Source organism: Mustela erminea, chromosome 11 (genome assembly GCF_009829155.1).
Source record: "Mustela erminea isolate mMusErm1 chromosome 11, mMusErm1.Pri, whole genome shotgun sequence".
Lineage (NCBI taxonomy): Eukaryota > Metazoa > Chordata > Mammalia > Carnivora > Mustelidae > Mustela > Mustela erminea.
Genome location: NC_045624.1, coordinates 51,543,841 through 51,559,474, shown reverse-complemented (window position 1 = coordinate 51,559,474; position 15,634 = coordinate 51,543,841). Strand labels below are relative to the sequence as shown.

Genomic DNA, 15,634 nt, shown 5'->3' with positions numbered 1-15,634 from the left:
GTAAGGGAGCACCTCTCTGCCCTTCCACAGTGATATCAGAGAAAACCATGTAACACAGGAGGTTTAAATAAGGTAGAGGATCTCGTACACTAAAATGTAAATGTCCAGTTTTTAAATATAAATCACTTGTCATACCAAGTCATACCAAGAATTGGGAAAATTTAAAATTAAAAAATTTTAAAAAAAGAATTGGGAAAATCTTTAGATGAGAGAAGATAATCATTCGCAGGTGTTAGAATTATCTGAAAAAGATATTGAAAAAGCAGTCATTAAAAATGCTTCAGTGAGGGTGCCTGGGTGGCTCATTTGGTTAAGCAGCTGCCTTCAGCTCAGGTCATGATCCTGGTGTCCCAGGATCGAGTTCCATGTCGGGCTCTCTGCTCAGTGGGGATTCTGCTTCTCCCTCTGACCTCTCCCCTTTTGTGCTCTCTCATTCTCTCTCTCTCAAATAAATCTTAAGAAAAAAATGCTTCAGTGAGAAATTAATGAACACAGAACAAATGAAAAGATAGCCTCAACAAAGGAATAGAAAGTCTCAGCTGATAAATAGAACATATAAAGAAAAACCAAATGGAAGTTTTTGAATTGAAAAGTACAGTAATTGAAATAAAAAGCTTAGCAGATGGACTTAACAGAATGGAAATGAAAGAATCAGTGAACTGGAATATAGAACAATATAATTACCCAATCTGAACAAGAGAAAAAATAGACTTGGAAAAAAAACCCCAGAGATTTAAAAACCTATGAGACTGTAACAAAAGATGTAACATTTGTGTCATTGGAGTTTTGGAAGGAGTGGAGAATAAGGGCAGAGCCGGAAAAGTACTAAAAAAATAATGGTTGCAATCTTCCTAAATTTGGTGAGACATAGGTGATTGAACCCTAAGTAGGGTAAGCCCCCTCTAATCCATGTCAAGATATATCATAATTAAACTTCTGAAAACTTAAAGAGCAACTAGAAAAAAAATCTTAAATGCAACTAGAGGAAAAAAAATGACACCTTATTTATAGTGGAAAAATAATTCAAATAACAGTCCATTTCTCATCAGAAACCACTGAGGCCTAAAGGAAGTGACAAAATATTCTTCAGGTGCTGAAAGGAAAGACCTATCAGTACAGAATTCTAGGGGCACCTGGTTGGCTCAGTCAGAAGAGCATGTGACTCTTGATCTTGTGGTGTTGAGTTCGAGCCCCATGTTGGGTGTAGAGATTACTTAAATAAATATATTTTTTAAAATAACAGATTTCAGTAGCCAGTGAAAATATCCATCAGGAAGGAAGGGGATACCAAGGACCTTCTCAGATGAAGGAAAAAAGTAGCAGCCCTAATCTAAGAGATAGCAAAAGTAAGTACTATAAACAGAAAAAAATGAAAGGAGGAAACTTGAAACTATCAGGAAGGAAGACAGAACCCAGCAAATAAAAATAAGGGTAATTCAATAGATTTCTTCTTCTTGAGTTTTCTAAACTATGATGGTTGAAGCAAAAAATTATAACATGGATGTGATTCTAAATGTATGTATAGGAAATATTTAAGGCATTATATATGGAGTAGGGTAAAAGGATGATGTATTAGGATTTTCTAGAGCAGAGAGAGATTGTTGGACTTTAAGAAATTGGCTTATACTATTGTGAGGGCCAGAAAGTAAAAATCTGCAGGATAGGCTGATAGACTGAAAATTCTGGCAAGAGTTGATGTTACAGTCCTGAGTTTGAAGGCAGTCAGTCTTGAAGTAAAATTCCTTCTATTCCAGGAACCTCAGTCTTTTTTTCTTAAGGTCGTCAGCTGATTAAATGAGGTCCACTCACCTTATATTGAGTAATCTGCTTTACTTGAAACCTACTGGTTTAAATGCTAATCACATGTTAAAATGCCTCACAACAACATGTAGATTGGTGTATTTTCTAGGCACTGTAGCCTAGACATAAAATGACATAAATGCCTCACAACAACATGTAGATTGGTGTATTTTCTAGGCACTGTTGCCCAGACATAAAATTGACATAAAATGAACCATCAACGGTAAAGAGAGGTGAAGCTTATTTATTTCACTCAAGTAAAATGACTGTGATAAATTAGGTATATGATGTAATATCTAGAGCAACCACTAAAACTTTACAAAAAGATATATTCAGAAACACTACAAAAGAAAATAGGGATGTTAAAAACAGAAAAAAAAAACCCACCCCAAATTAAGTGGCAGACTTAAGTCCTAATATGTAACAATTACATTAAATATAAATGTTCCTTTTTTTTTTTTTTTTAAAGATTTTAATTTATTTGAGAGTGAGTGAGACCAAGAGAGATCATAGAGGAAGAGGAAAAGTAGTCTCCACTGAGCAGGGAGCCCAATGTGGGGCTAGATCCCAGGACCTGAGCTGAAGGTCAACTGAGCCACCTATGTGCCCCTAAATATAAATGTTCTAGATATACCAGCTAAAAGACGTTGGCAGACTGGATTAGGAAGTGTGACCCAAGTATGTGCTCTCTGCAAGAAACTCATTTCAAATTTATTAATATTGGCTGACTGAAAGTAAGAGGATGAAAAAAGATATATCATACAAACATTAATCAAAGGAAAGCAGGAGGGGTTCCATTAATATCAGATATAGCAGACTCAGGGCAAAGAAAACTAGCAAAGTCAGAGAAGGACTTTGTATAATCATAAAAGTGTCAAACCACCCAGAAGAAATAATTATAAATTTGTGTCTACAAAGTGGTAGAATTAAAAGGAGAAATAGGTAAATCCATAATTATAATTGAGACCTTAAACACACCCCTATTGGGAACTGATAGAACTACTTAGAAAATCTGCAAAGATATAGAAGATCTAAAGAATATAATCTAACCAGTGGGATCTTATTTATGCATGTAGATGCTCCATCAACAGCAGCAGAATATACCTTTTTTTTGAGTCCTTCAAATAGTTACCAAAATAGATCATATGGTCCATGGAACAAACCTCAATCCATTTAAAGTAATTAAAATCATACAGAGTGTGTTCTCTGACCACAATAAACTCGGACTAGAAATCAATAATGAAAAATGTCTAGTTGGAAACGAAACAATACATTTCTAAATAATCTATGGATCAAAGAAGAAGTCTGAAGGGAAATTTAAAATACAATATAAAAATTACGGGAGCGGGGAGCTTGGGTGGTTCAGTGGGTTAAAGCCTCTACCTTCGGCTCAGGTCATGATCCCAGGGTCCTGGGATCAAGTCCTGCATTGGGCTCTTTGCTCAGCGGGGAGCCTGCTTCTTCCTCTCTCCGCCTGCCTCTCTGCCTCCTTGTGATCTCTGTCTGTCAAATAAATAAATAAAATCTTTAAAAAAAATTTTGGGAGCTCTGTAACTATTAGGGACATTTAATTTATAGTTTAAGAACTCCCCCAAAGAAATCTCTATGCCCAGATGGTTTCACTGGATAATTCTGTCAGAAGTTTAAATGGGAATATCAATTCCACACAGTCTTTTCCAGAAAATAGGAGAGAACATTTCTCAGTTCATTTTATGAAGATAGTATAATCTTTTCCCCCAAATCAGATAAAGATAGTTTAAGAAATGAAAACTAGGGACACCTGGGTTGCTCAGTGTGTTAAGCCCCTGCCTTCGGCTCAGGTCATGATCCCAGTGTCCTGGGATCGAGCCCTGTATCTGGCTCTCTGCTCAGCAGGAAGCCTGCTTCCCCCTCTCTTTCTGCCTGCTGTTCTGCCTACTTGTGATCTCTCTCTCTTTCTCTGTCAAATAAATAAAATCTTAAAAAAAAAAAAAGAAATGAAAACTATAGACCAATATCTCTCAGGAATAAAGATATGAAAGTTCTTAAAATATTAGCAAACAGAACTCTGCCACATATAAGAGGAATTTTTTAAGATTTTATTTACTTATTCGAGACAGGGAGAGGGACAGACTCGGGTAGAGCACAGACCCGTATGAAGAGCTTCATCCCAGGACACTGAGATCATGAACTGAGCTGAAATTAAGAGTGGGTTGGTTAACTAAGCCACCCAGGGACCCAGAAGTTAACATCAAGAGTAAGTGGTTTAGGGGCGCCTGGGTGGCTCAGTGGGTTAAGGCCTCTGCCTTCGGCTCAGGTCATGATCCCAGGATCCTGGGATCGAGCCCCGCATCGGGCTCTCTGGTCAGCAGGGAGTCTGCTTCCTCCTCTCTCTCTCTGCCTGCCTCTCTGCCTACTTGTGATCTCTGTCTGTCAAATAAATAAATAAAATCTTTAAAAAAAAAAAAAGAGTAAGTAAAGTTTATATTCCAGGGATGCAGCCTGGTTCAGTTTTTAAAATCAATCAATGTAGTTTATCATATTAACAGGCTAATGAGAAAGAAGTAGGTATTACTATGAAAGGGTAATAGGGATTTTTGTGGGATGGAAATATTCTGCATTTTGACCATATTGATGTCAGTATTCTGGTTGTAATGTTGTATATAGTTTTATAAGATGTTACTATTAGGGGAAACTCGGTAAAGTTACAGGAATTTCTGTATTTATTGCTTCCTACAACTATATGTAACTGTACAATTATCTCAAAGTAAAAGAGTTATTTACCATTAAAAAGCAAGCCAAACCTATGAAATGAGTAGTTTTTATATTCTAAATATGTTAAAGCAAAGTTAATTTCAGAATACCTGTTAGAAGTGATTTTGATGTGGCTGTTTAAAATTTAGCTTATTCATTTTTTTTTTTTTGAAGATTTTATTTATTTAAGAGTGAGAGAAAGTGAGAGAGAGCATGAGAGGGGGCTAGGGTCAGAGGGAGAAACAACTCCCCACTGAGCAGGGAGAACATTGGGGGACTCAATCCCAGGTTCCCCCGGGATCATGACCTGAGCTGAAGGCAGTCACTTAACTAACTGAGCCACCTAGGCATCCTAAAATGTAGCTTATTTATGGTATATATCATTTAATTAATAAGTTCATTTTTCAGCTTTTCTTTTCTCATTTAAGAAAAATTAGGCTTATTTTATGTCTCTAGGCATTTAATTTTTATTTAAGATTTAACAGCAACATAGCCAAATCTGTTCATGAGGTCTAAACAGTGTGTCTTATATTTTGAAGTAAAGAAGTAATAAAATTTTCATTGAATGACACGATTTATTCAGCACTCAGTGGGAGAAGGTGGCCATATTAGAAATGTAAAAGATTTGGGGCGCCTGGGTGGCTCAGTGGGTTAAGCCGCTGCCTTCGGCTCAGGTCATGATCTCAGAGTCCTGGGATCGAGCCCCGCATTGGACTCTCTGCTCAGCAGGGAGCCTGCTTCCTTCTCTCTCTCTGCCTCCCTCTCTGCCTACTTGTGATCTCTCTCTGTCAAATAAATAAATAAAATCTTAAAAAAAATAGAAATGTAAAAGATTAAACAATTAATGTACATTTAATTATAGAGTTTATGAAGTTTTTGAAACCACTTTTACTTAACAGTGCTGTCTTTGTTCAATTTAAATTAGTTCATATTTCTTAGAAAGTATTCTTTTTTTATTGTTAGTAGCTTCATCAAAGTAATTCACTTTGATAATTCAGAAGGGACTTCTAAGCTTTCTTCCTTGTACCATTAAGCTGATGTTGTCAATGGTAAAAGATCAGTTTAAATTTGAAAAACATTAATAAGGCAAAGCTCTTGCTTTATATATTAAATACTTTCATTTTCAGTAGTCATTTTGCATTTTACTACATTTTGTTCCTTTTTTTGTGTACACACTTGGTTATCTTATTTTATATCTGCCTGTCTTCTATGTAACAGATTTGAGGCAGCTCATAAGCATACTAACAGTAAAACCTATTGAGATGCAAGTAATAGATAAAGCAGAGAGACCCTAAGTATGGGGTTTGTGAAGGCATGTATATTTGCAGTTTGTGTGCTGGTCTAGTGCCTGGTTGCCTTCAGATTAGTTACTTACCCTTTCTGTCTTCTGTTTTGTATCTCAGGGAAGGTTGATTTGAGTAGGTAGTGTTTCCCAAGTTCCCAAATTAGTGAGCTTCTGTCTGGGTTTGGCCAGTGGGGCATTGACAGTTCGGAAAGTAGGAGGAAGGGAAAGGCCTAGGGTATTTTTCTCCCCCTGTCTCTGCCTCCCTTTCTGCCTCCCTCTCTTTCATAGTTCCTGCTTCTCCTAGACTGCCTGCCTTGGCTTTATTTTCCACTGGTGGCCTTGGACTTGGGCTCTGGTTACATCACTGCTTTCTCCCTATGTTCCATAGGCCTTGGCATGATAGTGGCTTCCTGCTGTGCCTCATAGTCCCTGATTATGTTTAGTGTAGTTAAAATCTTTTTATATGCAATATTTTTAGTATATTTAATAGCATTATATCCTCCTTTTGGTTTTTGTGTACGGTGACATAATTGGGCTAGGTATAAATTTTGATGGTATCTGTGTCTTTGTCATAGCTTATTTTTTCTTTCTTTCCTTTTTCTCTAATCTATTTTGATCTATTTGATTAATCTATTTGATTTCTTCTTCCAGAATAGGGAAGCTTAAAGCAGAAGTAGAACCTTAAAGGGCTTTTTTTCCCCAGGGCATCTGGATGACTCAGTTGGTTAAACATCTGACTTCCAGGTTATGATCTTGGGGTCCTGGGATCGAGTCTCATATTGGGGGTGGTCCATGCTCAGTGGGGAGTCTGCATCTCCATTGCCCCGTGCCCCTCCTCTGCCTGTGCTCTGTCTAATAAATAAAGAAATGCTTTTTTTTTTTTAAAAGGGCTTTATTTCCTAAATCTGATCCTTTACATCAATCTCAACAGTGATATCACCTAACAAACACATGAATCAGCCATTCAGGAAATGTTTATTTCAAGAATTTGTTGAGTGTCCACTGGGTGATATGTATCAAAATGGTGAGCTGAGAGTAAAAGGATGGATGTGATACCTCCTTCAGGTAGCTTTTAGGGGTTCTCAAAAGGGGCAGGAAAGGAATTACAATTGCCAACACCTTCAATGATAAGGCTTTATGGAAAAGTACTGTGGACTCCCATATAATATAAACATGTAATTCCCATAAATATGTAATCCTATCAGATGGCAACATAAAATTATATTGTGAATTTAGAGAAAGGGAATTTTGGTACATTAAAATAATTGCAAGTTCAGGAAACAGTAGTTTTATTTTTGTTTGTCAACTAACTGATTTTATATTATGGAGCAAAATGGTTAAAATCTGAGCTTTTTGTAATGTTTTATTAAAACAGTTGATTTTAGGGATGCCTGGCTCAGCTGGTTAAGCCTCTAACTCTTGATTTCAGCTGAGGTTATGATCTCAGGGTTATGAGATTGAGCCCTAGATAGGGCTCTGAGCTGGACATGGTGGCTGCTTGAGAGTCTCTCTTTCCCTTTGACCTTCCCTCTCATGCATGTGTGCCTGTGTTCTCTCTTTTTCTCAAAAAATCAAACCAAACCAAACCAAAACAAAAAAAAACACAAAAAAACAAACCAAAAACCCAACCCCAGTTGATTTTAGAATATCTGGAAGGGTATATTTAACAATTTAGGACATTTTTAAAGTAAAATTACCATATAGATGTTTCACATTAGTTCTGCCTTTTCCTTTAATTGTTATTAAACTGTAATTCCAATCAATGATTAGGCTGTACCTTTGTAATTCAGATCATACCTCAGCTTGGTGTCAAACATCCTAGGGCTTTAGCTTCATTTCATATTAACATGCTGATAGACAACTCCCACCTCCACACCAGTCTGTTCTACCTAGACCTTTCTGGCCTATGTTGCTACCTCTTCAGATATACAGGAAGTAACCCACAGGGAAAACAGATCCTTCAGTATTGTTGCTGAAGGATTTTTAAAAAATATTTAATTCTCCTATTTATCTAATACTATTGTAACTCTTGATTGGAAGGTCTTAATAAAGAAATGTTTCCTCTTCCTGGTCTTTTATTTTGAAAAACTTCAATCTACAGAAAATTAGGGAAAATTGTATAATAAACATCCAATATCTTTCATCTGTACACACCATTTGCTAAAAACTAATCTGCATTTGTTTTTATTTTTCCTCCTCTCTACAAATGTATATGCTCTTTGGGGTACAGTTTGACATTTCATCCCTGAGTACTTCTTGTCACAGGATTTTTCTTATACTTTTTTTTCCTTAACCATTTCCACCAAATTAGAATATGTAAGTTCTTTTGATGAATGATGCCAGAAGATACACTTCTTGGGAAGTCTCATTCTTCCATGCCTAGACTTCCTCCAAATAAAGTTTTCCCCTCACTTTATCTTACATTGATTTTTTTGTTTTATTTTTCATAACTATTTTCTAATTTTTTTTTATTTTAAAGATTTTATTTATTTATTTGTCAGAGAGAGAGCGAGCAAGAGTGAGCACAGGCAGACAGAGTGGCAGGCAGAGTCAGAGGGAGAAGCAGGCTCCCTGTGGAGCAAGGAGCCCGATGTGGGACTCGATCCCAGGACGCTGGGATCATGACCTGAGCTGAAGGCAGCTGCTTAACCAACTGAGCCACCCAGGCATCCCTCTAATTTTTTTTTTTTTTTAAAGATTTTATTTATTTATTTGACAGAGCGAGATCAGAAGTAGGCAGAGAGGCAGGCAGAGAGAAGGAGGAAGCAGGCTCCCTGCTGAGCAGAGAGCCTGATGTGGGACTCGATCCCAGGGCCCTGAGATCATGACCTGAGCCGAAGGCAGCAGCTTAACCCACTGAGCCACCCAGGCGCCCCACCCTCTAATTTTTTTAATAAGCATTTTCTAATACCCTCTACCACCACCCACCACTACTACACTCACTACTCCTTTCTGATATTTTTTCACTTTGTAAACATTGTGATATATATATATAACACAAAATTTGCCATTTTAACCATTTTTAAAGTATATAGTTCAGTGGCATAAATTATAGTCATTGTGTTGTACAACCATTACAAATAACTTTCTGAAACTTGCATCACTCTAAACAAGAAACTAACCATTAAGCAAGAACTTGCCATTTCCCCATTTCCCTGGCCTTTGGTAACCTGTAATCTACTTTCTGTCTTTATGAATTTGTCTATTCTAGGTAGTTCACATAAGTGGAACCATATATTTATCCCTTTTTCATCTGGCTTATTTCACTTTGTATAATGTCTTTAAATCCATCCATGTTGTAGCATGTCTCAGAACACCATCTGTTTTGGAGCACCTGGGTGGCTCAGTCAGTTAAGTGTCTAACTCGATTCTAGCTTAGGTCATGATCGTAGGGTTGTGAAATGGAGCCCTGCATGGGGCTCTGAGCTGGGAACCTGCTTAAGATTCTCTTCCTCTTCCTCTGCCCCTCTCCCATCTAAAAAGAAAGAACATCTTCCCTTTTTATGGCTAAATAATATTCCATTACATGTATATACCACATTTTGTCAATCTCTTCATCTATTGGTGAACACTTGGGTTGTTTCCACCTTTGGGCTATTGTGAATATTGGTGTACAAGTATCTCTGAGTCTCTTTTCAATTTGGGGGAATGTAAACAAACCTAGGAGTACAATTCCAGGGTCATGTAGTAATTTTATGTTCAGCTTTTTGAGGAACTGCCAAACTGTTCTCTGTGGTGTCTGTACCATTATATATTCACATCAGCAGGGTATGAGAGTTCCAGTTTCTCCGTATCTTACCAGTGCTTATGTTCTTCTAAAAATTTTTTTTGTTGAAGTATAATTAACATATACAGTGTTATTTTATTAGTTTCCAGGTGTACAATATAATGATTCAACAATTCTGTATGTTACTTAGTGCTCATCAAGATAAGTGTACTCTTAATTCTCTTTTATCTATTTTACCCATCTCCCCTACACACCACCCCTCTGGCAACCACCAGTGCTCCGTATTTGCAAATCTATTTTTTTGTCTCTTTTTTCCTTTGTTCATTTGTTTTGTCTCTTAAATTCCACATGTGAAGGAAATCATACAATATTTGTGTGGTATTTTTCTTTTTCTGTCTGACTTACTTCACTTAGCATTATATTCTGTATCTCCATCCATGTCATTGCAGATCATGAGATTTTATTCTTCTTATGGCTGAGTAATATTCCATTGTATATATAATACATTTTCCTTATCCATTCGTCTGTGAATGGACACTTAGGTTGCTTCCATATCTGGGCTATTGTAAATAATGCTGCAGTAAACATAAGGGTGCTTATATCTTTTCAAAGTAATGTTTTTGTTTTCTTTGATACATACCCAGTAGTAGACTTACTGAATGATATGGTAGTTCTATTTTCAATGTTTTGAAGAAACTCCATGCTATTTTCCACAGTGGCTGCACCAATTTGAATTCCCACTAATAGTGTATGAAGGTTTCTTTTTCTCCACATCCTCACTAACACTTTTTTTTTTTTTTAAGATTTTAGTTATTTGAGAGAGAATGAGCAAGAGAAAGCATGATAGGGGGAAGATAAGGGGGAGAAGCAGACTCTCTGCTGAGCAGGGAACCCGACATGGGACCTGATTCCAGGACTCTGGGATCATGACTTGAGCCGAAAACAGTTACTTAACCAACTGAGTCACCCAGGCGCCCAATATCTCATTGTGGGTTTTTTTAAATTAAAATTTAAATTTTTTAAAGATTTTATTTATTTGAAGGAAAGAGAGAGCATGAGCAGTGGAGAGAGGGAGAAGCAGGCTCCCTGCCAAGTGGGGATCCTGATGTAGGACTCCTTTCCTGGACCCCAGGATCATGACCTGAGCTGAAGGCAGATGTTTAACCGACTAAGCCACCCAGGCACCCCTCTCATTGTGGTTTTGATTTACATTTCGTTTCCCTGATGATAAGTTATGTTGAGCATTTTTTCATGTATCTGTATGTCTTCTTTGGAAAAATGTCTATAATGGTCTTCTGCCCATTTTAATCATTTTGTTTTTTTGGTGTTAAGTTGTATAAATTCTTTATATATTTTGGATATTCACCCCTTATTGGATATATAATTTGCACATATCTTCTCCCATTCAGTAGGTTGCCTTTTTTGTTTTGTTGAAGAATTCCTTACCTGTGCAAAAAGCTTTTTATTTTGGTGTAGTCCCAATACGTTAATTTGCTTTTGTTTCCCTTGCTAGAGAAGACCTATCTAGAAAAATGTTTCTATGGCCAATGCCAAGAAAGTACTGTTTATGTTTTCTTTTTTTTTTTTTTTTTTAAAGATTTTTATTTATTTATTTGACAGAGAAATCACAAGTAGGCAGAGAGGCAGGCAGAGAGAGAGAGAGGAGGAAGCAGGCTCCCTGCTGAGCAGAGAGCCCGATGCGGGACTCGATCCCAGGACCCCGAGATCATGACCTGAGCCGAAGGCAGCGGCTTAACCACTGAGCCACCCAGGCGCCCCCTGTTTATGTTTTCTTGTAGGAGTTTAGGTCTTACATTTAGGTTTTTAATCCATGTTGAGTTTATTTTTATGTATGATGTTAGATATGGTCCAATTTCATTCTTGCGCATGAAGCTGTCCAGTTTTCCCAGCACCATTTGTTGAAGACACTGTCTTTTTCCTATTGTGTGTTCTTGCCTCCTTTGTCATGGATTAATTGACCATATAAGCACAGATTTATTTTTGGAGTCTCTCTCTCTGTTCCATTGAGCTATGTTTCTATTTTTGCTCCAGTACCGTGCTGTTTTTCCCTTTCTTTGATTATAGCCATCCTAGTAGGTTGAAGTGGTATCTCATTGTGATGTTGGGCATCTTTTCTTGTGCTTATTATCCATTTGCATATCTTATTTGGGGAAATGTCTATTCAAGTCCTTTGCTCATTTAAAAAATTGGGTTCTTCATCCTTTTGTTGTTTAAGGGTTCTTTAGATATTTTTGAGATTAAGCCCTTGTCAGATACACGATTTGCAAATATGCAAATATTGCAAAAATGTCTTCCATTCTGCTTGTTATTTTCACTGTCTAGTTAATGTTCTTTGATGTCCAAAAGTTTTAAATTTTGATGAAGTCCAATTTGTTTTTTTTTTATTTTGCTTGTGCTTTTTCTGATCTCTCTGTAACAGAACCATCAACAAACTTATCAATTGTTGTTAGATGTTTGTTAGGGCTTGACTTGCTTTTATTGTTGAGGATCAGCAAAAAATAACAATATTAGTTGCCACTTACTGAGTACCTCATATGTACTAGGTGCCTTTGGGAAGTTGAAAAAATAATTCTAAAGAAGAGTCATAATTTCATTCTTTCCAGGTAAATCTTATCAAAACTCCTTAACCTCTCAAGGAGATACAAACTTTGCTGTCATCCTGGAAGAAATTTACGTCAGTACCACTGCTAGTATCTGTGGCATCTGCCCTGAATCCTGGGCTCCCCCACTCATACACCCACTTCAGCTTCTGGAGGATCCAGGTTTCTTGTTTCTGCATTTCTTTGAATTTCTTGCTGAGCTCATCTGGTTTTTACCTTCCCTGCCTCGTCTACAGTCATCTTTACAAACTGCTTAAGAAACTCACAGTACATGGGGTTCCTTCCAGAGGGAATACAATTTTGAATCAGACTTTAAATGTATTTGATTGCACTAGAAAAGTGAGTTACACCTTATAACTCTTTATAACTCAACTCCTCTTTTAGGAAGCTCTGTATGTGATGCCATTGATTAAAATTGGGGCGCCTGGGTGGCTCAGTGGGTTAAAGCCTCTGCCTTTGGCTCAGGTCATGATCCCAGGATCCTGTGATCAAGCCCCGCATCGGGCTCCCTGCTCGGTGGGGGGCCTGCTTCCTCCTCTCTGCCTGCCTCTCTGCCTACTTGTGATCTCTGTCAAATAAATAAGTAAAATCTTTAATTAAAAAAATGTTAGGTTTTTCCTATGTGTAGTATGAGTGCTTTGTCTCTAGTATATTTTCTGTCTGATGACTCAGTAATATTTCACTTTCCGTCCCCTGTTTGGACTAGAAAAATACAAATATGAAGTGCTCTATCAGTGTTTAAATAGTTTATTCTGATTTCTTCCCCTAGCGGATCTGAAAAGAACAATCGCTGTCCTTTTAGATGACATTTTACAACGCTTGGGAAAGCTGGAGAACAAGGTTGACTATATAGTTGTGAACGGCTCGGCAACCAACACTACCAATGGCACTAGTGGAAACCTGGTGCCAGTCACCACAAATAAAAGGATAAACGCATCTGGCAGCATTAGATAGCAGTCGAAGGTCACGTGTGCTGCTACATCCACCATGGAGTATATCCTATGGCAGAAAGCTTTTCAGTTGCTGGCTAGGATAGAATAACACTGTACAATAAAAGCCCCACGCGTTTCTGAGGAATGTGCTGGATCCACAGAACTCTAATTCTGTACATAAATTTTAAAAGTTATTAGTTTGCTTTCAGGCAAGTCTCCTCGATGCTGTACTATATCCGTAAAGGGAATTTGGTAACATGGTTGATGTAGTAAGCAGGTAGGTGATCTTTGTATAAATCTTTTGTGATTGAGATCAAGGGGAACCAAAAACACTGAAAGGCATGGGTTCATTTCTAGAAAATATTTATTTAAATATATCACATGTTTTTTAGGCAAGTGGAGAATGTTGTTATTGAATCATTTTGTCATTTGTTCTCAGTAGGTTTAACTGTTAGACTAATACTATTAGAAAATGTGCTTACTTCAGTACTATATTTTGTTACTCAGATTATGAGCAGAGAAAGGAAGTATAATGTTGAAAATAAGATTTTGAAGTTATGACCCAAAGAATGTCTTCATTTGCACTATCCTTCAGAATAACTGGAGGTTAATTATTGTATATTTTGAAAAATTACATTTGTGAGGGTATAATCTTGAAATGGTTAGTAGCCACTGTCTATAACCTCGTCTAAACATTGAGACAATTAAGTAACAAAAAAATACTAATCTCTAATCTCATACATTACATTTTCTTACATATATCCTGAAGAGTAGAAGATATTTTTATGATGAGATTAAAAATAAGTATTCATGATCTTTCACATACATGAATATTAATTAAAAAGTTTAATCCTTTGAGTGTCTGTGTTATGTGGAAAGTACATTATTTCCTTGTTTGGGTAAATTTTGCTTTTGTTATGTTGGCAGTGGAAGGGGAGACTGGGATATTTGTGAGACTGGGATGCTTAAGGTCTTTAGCTGGGTGTATATAATAAAGGTATTTGTGCTGCATTAAATTGCTTGGAAAATGTTGACATTATATAAGAGTATCTGGCTTTATGAAATCATGGATTGTGTAACAGATACATTAGGTATTCATTTTATATAATGACCACTTAAAAACAGTTAAGAGCATTTAAAATATAATTTAAGTTATGAAGATTGACTCTTCAGGAAAACAGCTATTGTATATAGCACAAGAGATCCTAATCTTGGATAATTCTAGGATAGAGCAAAGTACACCTTTATTTAAATTTCCTTTGTAGTAAATTTAATTGCCATATGGTGCCCTATATTTCATAGTATTTATTCTCTATAATAACTGCTTAAGTGCAGCTAGCTTCTAGATTTAGGCTATATTGAATTTAGTTTTGGATATTGTTCGTTATAATATGCTACCACACATAGTAGCAATAATTATAATGCTTTATTAAAATAAGTATGAGAAAATACTGTTTCATGAAAGGTAACTTTCTAAATTCTTTTCTGTATACTTTATGTGAAGAAATTAATTCCATACCATTGCTGGGTGAAGTTTGGAGTAATTGTTCAGTCTTACTAGATGTGGACATTTTTGTTTTTTGTTTTTGTTTTCAGGGATGAAATAAAATATATTATTTGTACTTAACAAAGTGTTACAAGATTTTTTCTTTAATGGTTGTTGTAGATTTAATATGTGGTAAATGATTGAAAGGAATCTTAGATAAACTGGGGTTTTTCTCCTATCAACTGCAGATACCTTTTTTGAAAGAACACAATGAAGGTGTCCCTGGTGGCTCAGTCAGTTAGGTGGTCAATTCTTGGTCTTGGCTTGGGTCCTGGGATCCTCAGGGTGGTGAGATTGGGCCCTACATCTGGATCCACACTCAGTGTGGAGTCTGCTTGAGATTCTCTCTCCTGCCCACTCATGCTCTCTTTCTCTCTTAAATAAATAAATCTGTAAAAAGTAAAAACTCAATAGTAAACTTCAACTTGAGGGTACAAACCTAGGAACCAGCTCTGATCATAATCCCCAGACTTGGTTCCATCAGTTCCTGAGCTCAAACTCTCTTATCATGAACAAGGCAATTTTCCATTTTTTAAAAAGATTTATTTATTTGAGGAGGGAGAGGGAGAGAGCAAACCCTCAAGCAGACTCCCCACTGAGCATGGAGGCTGCCTGGGGCTTGATCTCAGGACAATAGTCAGACACTTAACCCACTGAGCCACCCAGGTGACCCTGCTGTTGAGTTTTTAAAAGTCATACCATAGTATTTATATTTTCAATTAATCAGAACATCAGCATAGATAGGCCATCACTAAACATACTAAAAACCTTCAGATTCATTTCAGAGTTCCTTTGGGTTATTTCAGAATATCTTTAAGGAGTATACTGGCAAAAAAAAAAAAGTCATTTAAACATTATTTCACATAGTTAATGATACCTTGGGTCTCATTTGTCTTCAAGAAATACTTACGACCTTGACTGTGGAGTTAGGTAGACTATAGAGGCTAGGTGTAACTTTTTTTTTTTTTTTTTTAAGATTTATTTATTTTA

At 36.7% G+C, this 15,634-nt stretch overlaps 1 protein-coding gene across 7 annotated transcripts in view; it reads left to right on the top strand.

Moving 5' to 3' along the window:
• CCDC126 (coiled-coil domain containing 126) overlaps window positions 1–14,868 on the top strand; it is a 50,999-nt gene extending 36,131 nt beyond the window's left edge. For all 7 annotated transcript variants that reach the window (XM_032305869.1, XM_032305873.1, XM_032305870.1 and 4 more), the window contains one exon: window positions 12,936–14,868. In XM_032305869.1, the coding sequence (XP_032161760.1) occupies window positions 12,936–13,120 (185 nt within the window). In that variant the 3' untranslated portion in view covers window positions 13,121–14,868. The remainder of the gene's footprint in view (window positions 1–12,935) is intronic.
• Window positions 14,869–15,634: the final 766 nt, after the last annotated feature.